At 41.6% G+C, this 10000-nt stretch overlaps 3 protein-coding genes across 4 annotated transcripts in view; 2 read left to right on the forward strand and 1 right to left on the reverse strand.

The window, feature by feature from the left end:
• stx18 (syntaxin 18) overlaps positions 1-10000 on the forward strand; it is a 293868-nt gene that overhangs the window by 141805 nt on the left and 142063 nt on the right. The gene's annotated exons all lie outside the window — the stretch shown is intronic.
• On the forward strand, positions 491-5502 carry LOC132109341 (zinc finger protein 518B). Its single transcript, XM_059515346.1, has 2 exons — positions 491-836; positions 2566-5502. Exon 2 carries the CDS (start codon positions 2687-2689, stop codon positions 5348-5350), a length of 2664 nt encoding a protein of 887 aa, XP_059371329.1. The 5' UTR covers positions 491-836; positions 2566-2686; the 3' UTR covers positions 5351-5502.
• LOC132109298 (cytokine-dependent hematopoietic cell linker) overlaps positions 6298-10000 on the reverse strand; it is a 23473-nt gene continuing 19770 nt past the window's right edge. The window contains exons 11-13 of the mRNA XM_059515309.1: positions 7280-7357; positions 6943-7098; positions 6298-6845 (exon numbers count right to left, since the gene is read on the reverse strand). Of these exons, the coding sequence (XP_059371292.1) occupies positions 6690-6845; positions 6943-7098; positions 7280-7357 (390 nt within the window). The 3' untranslated portion in view covers positions 6298-6689. The remainder of the gene's footprint in view (positions 6846-6942; positions 7099-7279; positions 7358-10000) is intronic.

Raw genomic sequence — 10000 nt, forward strand, 5'->3', positions numbered from 1 at the left:
CAGGTATAGAGCAGTCTATGGTACAGACGTGTTTATATCACACACTATAACAACAGATATCTGTCTCGACTTACAGCGAAGCTCCCAAATGCTGCTATCACAAAAACATAGCTGTGATTCATACTATATCAGTTTAAATCTTTGATTGTTTGTATTTAAGAGTTGTGTCTTTATTTAAATATTCGACATATGATCATATATGAACTTGAATATTTGATCAGCTGTGCATGTTCTAATCGACTATATATTTTTTTTTACAAATGGGTGTGGCCAATATATCACCAAATGAATATAAATACATGTATTACCAATAACCATGATATAATATCATCAGCATATGTGAAGTTTGTCTGTAAACTGTAATATAAGCGGACAGTAGTCTTCACACTAACTCAACACAACAGTCTTGCTGCTGTCAGTTTTTCATGACCGCCATCTTGGCTCAAGTTATGTAAGGGGAAGAGTGTACAGTGCGGGTCAGTTTACTGACTAACAGCAACAGATGAATCAAACGACTAAAACAGATGGTATTCTACTAGAACAAAAGCTATAAGCTCCATATTCTATCGTCAATCAGCATCAGAGCGAGCAAACGTGTTTGTGAGATGCTGCGCGTTATGAAATGCGGGTGCCCGCGTGAGCTGTAGAGTTCTACTGCAGCCAGCAGCCAATCAGAGCCACGCGTCGCATCACGTGTTCCGCGCGCGCGCTCTGCTGCGCGGTCACGGCGGCAGATACAGAAAACAATGCAAGCGAACCTGGCGAGAAAATAGTGAAGAATGGACGAATTAAACGCATCAGAGGCTCTTTTGAGAGGATGACGATTTAAAGGCAAGGTTAGTGTTTTAACGCATGGCAGTTTTCGCTCGGAACGCGCGTCTTAGCGGCGCGTGCGTGGCTTGGGCTCGGCTCACGCAACACTTTAGAAATGCGTGAATGCTCTACTTATTTAGATAGCCTCGGGGAATAAGGAATAACTGTGCTGTGCATCCAGGCAGAACGAGAATCTGCTTCTGATGAGAGAGCAGTAGATCTGCAGAGCCATGCGATGCTCATGTCGGTGGATTTGTGCAGTGCACAGAGCAGTTATGACCTAATAAACTCTACTGTTTGTTCTGTAAAGCCATTGCTCCATAGTTTCCTTCTTTTCTCAGAAATTGCATGTGTTTATACTATAATGCATGCATTTCTAATATGTGACCCAGGAGCACAAAACCAGTGAAAAGGGTACATTTAGTGAAATTGGGATTTATACATCATCTGAAAGCTGAATAAATCATCTCTCCATTGATGTGTGGTTTGTTAGGAGGATAATATTCGTCTGAGATACAACTATTTAAAAATCTGGAATCTGTGGTTGAAAAAAAAATCTAAATATTGAGAAAATCATCTTTTAAAGTTGTTAAAATGAAGTTCTTAGCAATGCATATTACTAATCAAAAATTAAGTTTTGATATATTTAAAATAGGAATTTAGAAAATATCTTCATGGAACAAAAAAAAATATCATTTTGACCCATACAATGTATTGTCTATTTCTACAAATATACCTGTGATACTGATGACTGCTTCTGTGCTGCAGGGACACAATTATCAAATCTGTGTTTGCAATGTTGAGAACATGAATAATAATAATAATAATAATAACAAAAAGCTCAAAGTGTTTAATTGCATTTACTGGACTACTACTTTAAAGTGATTTGTAGTTTGTACGTAGGAGTACAAGTAGCTTTTGTTTTATTACTGTCATTAATACCAATATTTTTGCTAATAAATATGATTAAAACCATAGAAATTATTGGTATTAGTGTTTGTGATTTTAACCAGAAAGCCAAATCAAGAACATTGACTGTATTCTTGCATTGCATAAAATATGTCTTATTGTACTTTCATTTGTTTTTATAGGCAAATATTTTGCCAAGTGTTGGTTTTACACTGGATTTGTATATATATATATATATATATATATATATATATATTGCTTTAAGTAATAATGGTTAAGCACATGGGCTAGTCATTGGTGAACAGTTTTGAATATCAAAGATTAATTTTATCAGAATGGTTTTAAGATTGTTCAACTAAAATCTAGTGAAGAACAGAAAAAAAATTGTAAGCCAAATCAATTCAATAAAAAAATGCAACTTTCAGGTGTGTTGAATGCAGCTCTTCTGCACATCATTGGAGGTCAAAGAGTTTTTATGCAATCGGATATAAACAGAAAATCGGGTTTTAAAAAAAAGATACACTTCAAGTTGATGGTGGCACTAGAGAGTTTGACATGTAGATCCCCAAAACTGGCCAACGTACATTTCAGACCATGTTGGACCAAATAACAACCAATGCAAAACCTGGTACACAGTAATAGTTTGTTCTGAGTGGTCATTAGTCATTTGCAGTTTGGTGGTAAAAAGGTTGTTAGTGGTTGCATTAGAATCTAAGGTCTTAAATTAGAGCTGTTGCAAAACATAACCAAGGAAGAGAGTGTTTCGTGTGAATCAGTTGTTTATTACTACCATCCTTTCTAATTCCCTGAAACACTCTTTTTTTTCTCTCACCCATTGTGCAGATATAAACTAACAGTGTGCCGAGCCCAAAGGAAGGGATTCTCACCAGTGAAAAAACAGCTAATGTGGATTACGTATTCTTTGATTTTTGGACTGTAGGATTGCTAAGTTGATGTCCTGACCATGCGTTCACAACAAAGTTTCATGTCATTTATGAACAGCAAGGCCAATGCTATACCTAGAAAAGACATTGATCGCCTGTGCTGTGCAAAATGTCGCTTTTCCACCAAGGACACTGACCTGTTCGAGAGACACGTGTCCCATCATCAAGAGATAACTTTCTCCTGCGCGCTCTGCAGCCATGTCTCCTATTCTAAAACAGAGTCTCAGAAACACGTGGTCTCGCACACCGGCTCGTACCCATACAGGTGTAGCTTCTGCTCGTACGGAGCCGTGCGGAGAGACTACATGGTGAAGCATATTCTTCGTATACACAAGAGAAATGCGGAAGAAGGCTTCATAACTAACTTCACTGTATCCACCCCAGATACAGAAGGTCCATCTGTTCCTGACACTCTCGAGATTTCAGATTGGCCTGAAAGGAATGACCAGTGTGCAATTCCCAATTTCCATGTCGAACTCCCCAGTGGAAGTCAACCCAGCCAATCATCTGATATTGGTAAAACAGTGAACCAAACCAGGAGTAATCGTGCCCGGATGACCTACAGTTTCACAACGCCGTGTATGACCAACACCGCAACCATTGTTCCAGTTTCTAAGACTCAGTCCACCAGTGCCATTCCCAGCTGCGCTCCAAGCACGAGTCACTCGTTAGGCAACACACCGCTAGTCGTTCTGAGATCACGGGAGGCAAACGGCAACCTATCGAACTCTCAACTCAGTGCCAGTGGGAAAAACAAGGTTTCCATTTCGGAAAAGCTTATTCCAAAAGCTATGTTCCCAAGAATCCATGTTAGCTCTACAGGACCACTACAGCAAAGCCCAAGGGTTGATGTTTCTGAAAAGGCTATGGCCACAAAAACCATTCCAAGAGTCCAGGTCAGAGCACCTGTTGAATTGAACACCCCACTCAGAGCGCTGCTTAATACACCCTTATCCAAGAGGAATATCCTGATGGATCAGAGGTGTAGTCAGTTCACAACAGGGACTAACACTGCGACGCAGAAACCAGTTGTACTTCCCAGCAGTACAATCAAACATCCACTGCACTCCAGTGCAGAAAAGAGCAATCAGTCACGAAGCACCTACAGAGCACCTGTAGGATCCTCAGCAGAGACATCGAGCCCATTATCCAGTGTCCAAGTGGAACTGTTAGCGCCTTTGAACCAGCCAATTCAACACAACAAGCCTCTGACCGTGTCCTGTCCAGAGGAGATCAATATTCCTGCTGGGTGTTTGGTGGAACTGGTCGAGGTGAAAAATGTCAATGGGACTCGAGAGTTGGAGCTACGGTTAATCCCACCCAATGGGAGCCCGCAAGACCAGAAGAGCAACGTAGCTGAACCTTCATCAGCCACACCTGGAGGCAAACTGTCCTTCAAATGCCAAGTTGCCAAAGGGTGTCAAGTCAGCTCGTCCACGTCTTCATCATCTCATGAAGTCAAACAGCAGCAGCCTTCATCATGCACCAAAGTTCAGACTTTCACAAAAACTGTTCAGTCAGCCCACAAACCACAGTGTTCTTCAGAGACACCAGCCAGGAGCAAGCGTAACCCCAAGACCAAGGATCCAGAGATCATCACGCTCGAAGGTCCGGAACTGAGTTCTGAAAGCCTTCCTGTGATCTCATCAGTTTTCTCTCTTTGTCCTACGCCTAAGTCAACTCAAAGCATCTCAAAGTCCTTGCCAGAAATGCAACGCTGGACGGTTTCAATGAAAGAGCCGAAGGACGATGTGAAGAATGCAGAGAAACCGCTGGTCTGTAGTATTCTGATTAAAAAGGAAGATACGGAGGAGAAACCAAAAGGTGCTTCTTCAGGTCGCAAAGAAACAAAGCGAGAGAATAAGACTAGTAAAGCCTCTGCAATATCTAAGACTCATGGTCAAGTGAAAAGATCAGAGAAAACCCTAAACACAGGCCACTTAAAACAATCTTCAAATTTGATTCAACCATCAGTTTTGCCAAACCAGAGCGTCATTCCATCCAACAAAGATGACATTTCACATCAAGACAAGGGGAATTCTGAACACGAGTCTGGCCAAAAACACCATTCCTGTGTTTCCAACATGTATCCAAAAGTAGCTTTGTTCAGGATTCCCAGTTCTCTGTTGGAACCCAAGAAGAAGCTTCCAGAAGCCCCAACACGAGAGGAGAGTTTGATGGCACGACCGGTTCTCAGCTGCACGCTAAGCGAGCAGAACGTGTCTGGAAGTCCTGAGGTGGCCATCAAGCTGATACTAAAGAGAAACCTTTGTGAAAGTGAAGAGAAGCACCAAGACTCTCCAGCACGGAAAAAGCACAAGAAAGAAAAAAGAAAAGCCAAGAAACGCAGGTCATCATTGGTTGGGATGGGTCTTCCTGGACTCTCAACTGATCGTCATCGAGAGCTGAGGTTAACTCCTCTGAAAGTGAATCAGCGCATCAGTCTTCCCAGTCCGAACCAGCCGGTTGTGGTTCTGAACCACCCCAATCCTTCAGTTCAGAGCGTCAATGTTGGCGTCCAAACCCTGAAGAACTATAAGTGGGTTCGCTCACTGGATCATCAGCAGGAACAGCAAACAAGTAAACCGCCTTCATTTAAGATGAAGCTCAAGAAAGTCCATGGACAGAAGTATCAGGTAATCGAGTTCGTTCTGAAGGGAGTCTCTGAGAAACCACTCTCGTAAAAACCAGCTACATTCCCTTGTAGATATTTTACGTATTGCTTTTTTTTTTTTTACCATTTTAGAAAACACTTGTGGAATAATTTTAGAGTTTAACTGTAATAAAGCTGGTTGGTGGACAATTATAATTCAATGCCAATAAACATTTCGTCAAATATGTTGTGATTACACTGACCAAGTATTAGCTGTTCTGGTCATAGTATAGTTGGGAATAAAAATTACTTTTTTCAACATTACTTACCCGGTCCTGCCCTGGAGCACTTGACCGCAGCAATGACAAACATGCTCATATATATGTATAATATATAAAGAGAGATGTAAAAAAAGAAAAAATGTAAAACTCAACTGCCAATATGTAGAAGTTATTCATAAGAAGGTCAGAACTCTGAAACCAAGAGGTTTCAAACAACACTAATGTCTGTTTTAGCATGTTGCGTGTTATTTGTCATGAATGTACAGGCTCATTTCAAACAGACTTAATGTTTGGAGATTCACATGAAGTGCATTCACTCAAATCATTTCACATCATTTACTGTTGTGTTTATCATATTACGAGCACGTAAGCATCAGTGGCAGGTGAATCTTTTCTGGTTTTTGTGCACATGGTCATTATTGGGTGAGGCTTTCTCATTTGTGGGATTCAAACTTATGACGTACAGTAAAAGTGTTTTTTGCAAACAAACAAAAAGGTTTGATTATACAGACTCAGTATTTCACTGTAAACTACAGCACATGTACACTGTTAAAGTCTGTACATCAAACAAGTTTCCTTTTGTACCGTCATTAAACAGTCGAGACGGTTTGATGCGTTTATCATTGTAAATCTACCTCAAATGATCAAACCAGTTTTCTTTTATTACTGTTACTGTTATGTAAAGTTACAGCTGAGCTTTTGATTTTCAGGGCATCTGCTCATTTATGAACAAACTGTTCAAGAAACTTAGCGTGTGTTTTATGGCAAACTATAATCTGTACATAGTTCTGAGGCTTCAGAAGCATAACATCTATTTTTAAATTATTCATGAAGGCCAAAAAAGATTTAAGTGTGATTCAATAAAACTTATTAATGGAATAAAAGTTTCTGGAGAAATGGTTCTTGTGTCTGCACTCAACCAAACACTCACTTTCACTCTACATGTGTGTTAAAATGTTAAAACCTTGAATTCTTTATATTTGATTGCTATACACCGCCACATTATTAATTGACAGATTTTTCTTCATTCTATCAGATGAGTTCTTTGGCTCTTTTTTGAGTCCGTACCAGTCAAACCTCACTAGAAATTACTTATAAAGTTAAAATGTCAGTTAAACGTCCCGGAGAGGTTGCGGTTTGTATTTGCTCTTATTTCAACAGCTCGGTCAGATCCTGCTTTGTGATTGGGTACATCAGCACACACTGCCTCCCCTGATTGGCTGCCTCCGAAGGTTTCCGCCCATCAATGAGAACGATGGGAAAAATGGAGTGGAACCTGATGATGTCGGTGACGGAGTCGAACCTCTGAAAGACAAAGAGACGCGAGCTGATGATGCTGATGCTCAGTCAAACACTGCACTGTGTGTGTGTGTGTGTGAGAGAGAGAGTGTGTGTGACTCACGTCATTGGTTCTCAGGCCCGTTCCCAGAGAGTATTTGCTGGTTTCATCACTGAAGCGGATCTGAATGTTAAACACTCTTTTGCTGTAAAACACAGCGAGGACCAAGGGCTCATAGGTAGTGTTCTTCGAGCAGTCGCGCACTAGAAAGGCTCCTTCCTGTGGACAGAAGTCAGCTGGTGTCATATAAACATCATGATCTGTATCTAAATAATTCATGCACAGTCCATATGTTGGTTTTCTGATTTGGTGATAATCTGCTCAACTGAATTCCTGTACGTTCTTGTGTCTCTGAGCTGAAACAAATGTCATGATGGAGTGAACCGAAGGTGTGTTTTACCCTGTTGACCAGATGAAGAGCGTGTTCAGCATCCACACGACTAACCGCACCAACATACCAGTTCTGATCCTCCAATCCCTGCACGACAGACGTCAGATGGAAGTTAACTGTGGATTTTCTTAAGGCATGTTATTGATCTTATTGTGAGCAATCTGTTCAGTCCTACAGTCTCTTCTGTTCATCAAGGCTGTTTTTGTTTGATCAAAAACACAGTAAATAGAGTGAAATATTACTCTAATGTAAAACAGCTGTGTTCTGTGTGAATCTGTGTTAAAGTGTAATGTATTTCTGTGATGCTCCGCTGTATTTTCAGCATCATTCCTCCAGTCTTCAGTGTCACATGATCTTCAGAAATTTGGTATCTTTGAATCATCTCGAGGCGACTGGTACAACGGTCTCAATTTTACAATAAGTAAACTACAAGGTAATACAGATCCTAAGAGTTTAGAGAGTTTGCTCACTGTAGATGAGCCATTTCCCAGTGTCTTTCATGCAAATTACCATCCGTCCCCGAAAGGTGTGAACTCTCGCGTCTAGGACTCGATCAATGCAAATCCCAAGTGAGTCCCTTTCTCCATTTGGAGGAATGTCTTGGTCTGAGGTACTTATGGAAATGTTGCAAGAAGATCAGTGTGCTACTCTTGACTGAATTACTTTAGTAATTTTTAAAAAGGATCTCTCCAGTGATGTGTGGTTTGTTCGGAGGACAATATTTGTCTGAGATACAACTATTGCTTGTAATTTGGAAAAGAGTCTTGAGCCCTGCACGTCTGCACGACCCTGACTGCCACGGATTAAAAATAAATTTTTTAAAAGCTATATACGGTATATATATATATATTTATTTTTCTATGTTAATGTATTTTTTCCAACACCTAACCCTAACTCGTTTCTGTTATTTCTTCTACTGAGGGATCACACTATATTTTACACATACACATTGTGACTTGATTTTTACCACAGATTTATTTTTCTTCATTACATAAAAAAAGTGTATCCCCCAGAGGTGTTTGTGTTTAATGGCGTCCCAGTGTAAGGGTTGTGTTGAAAAGATCAAAGACTTCTACTCTTCTGTCCCAGACCTGTCTGAAGGAACAAAAGGCCATTTGTCATTCCTGAAGACACAGAGGATAGAAATCTACATGTGTGTTCATCTGGGGTCTGCTCACTTTAGCTCAGCTGCTGATTGGTCAGTTTGAATGTCTCCCGGTTGGTTTATAGTCACATGGTCCAGCAAGAGACAAAAGAAGATTGTAACTGTTACTCTCTCTCTCTCTCTCTCACACACACACACACTATCGTTCTCTCCCTCTCTCTCTCACACACACACACAATCGTTCTCTCTCTCTCTCTCACACACACACACACACACACAATCGTTCTCTCTCACACACACTATCGTTCTCTCCCTCTCTCTCTCGCACACACACACACTCTATCGTTCTCTCTCTCTCTCACACACACACACACACTCTATCGTTCTCTCCCTCTCTCACACACACACACACTCTATCGTTCTCTCCCTCTCTCACACACACACACACACACTATCGTTCTCTCGCTCTCTCTCTCTCTCACACACACACACACACTATCGTTCTCTCTCTCTCTCACACACACACACTATCGTTCTCTCGCTCTCTCTCTCTCTCTCTCTCTCACACACACACACACACACACTATCGTTCTCTCTCTCACACACACACACTCTATCATTCTCTCGCTCTCTCTCTCTCTCACACACACACACACACACACACTATCGTTCTCTCCCTCTCTCTCTCACACACACACACAATCGTTCTCTCTCTCTCACACACACACACACACACACACAATCGTTCTCTCTCTCTCTCACACACACTATCGTTCTCTCTCTCTCTCTCACACACACACACACACACACACACACACACAATCGTTCTCTCTCACACACTCTATCGTTCTCTCCCTCTCTCTCTCACACACACACACACACTCTATCGTTCTCTCTCTCTCTCTCTCACACACACACACACTCTATCGTTCTCTCCCTCTCTCACACACACACACACACTATCGTTCTCTCGCTCTCTCTCTCTCTCACACACACACACACACACTATCGTTCTCTCTCTCTCTCACACACACACACTCTATCGTTCTCTCGCTCTCTCTCTCTCTCTCTCTCACACACACACACACTATCGTTCTCTCTCTCTCTCACACACACACACTCTATCGTTCTCTCTCTCTCTCTCTCTCTCTCTCTCTCACACACACACACACACTCTATCGTTCTCTCTCTCTCTCACACACACACACACACTATCGTTCTCTCTCTCTCACACACACACACTCTATCGTTCTCTCTCTCTCTCTCTCTCTCTCTCTCTCTCTCTCTCTCACACACACACACACTCTATCGTTCTCTCTCTCTCTCTCACACACACTCTATCGTTCTCTCTCTCCCTCTCTCTCTCACACACACACACTCTATCGTTCTCTCTCTCACACACACACACTCTATCGTTCTCTCTCTCTCTCTCTCTCTCTCTCACACACACACACACACACTATCGTTCTCTCTCTCTCTCACACACACACACTCTATCGTTCTCTCGCTCTCTCTCTCTCTCTCTCTCACACACACACACACTATCGTTCTCTCTCTCTCACACACACACACTCTATCGTTCTCTCTCTCTCTCTCTCTCTCTCACACACACACACACTCTATCG

The sequence above is a fragment of the Carassius carassius genome, chromosome 29 (assembly GCF_963082965.1).
Source record: "Carassius carassius chromosome 29, fCarCar2.1, whole genome shotgun sequence".
NCBI classification, from domain to species: domain Eukaryota; kingdom Metazoa; phylum Chordata; class Actinopteri; order Cypriniformes; family Cyprinidae; genus Carassius; species Carassius carassius.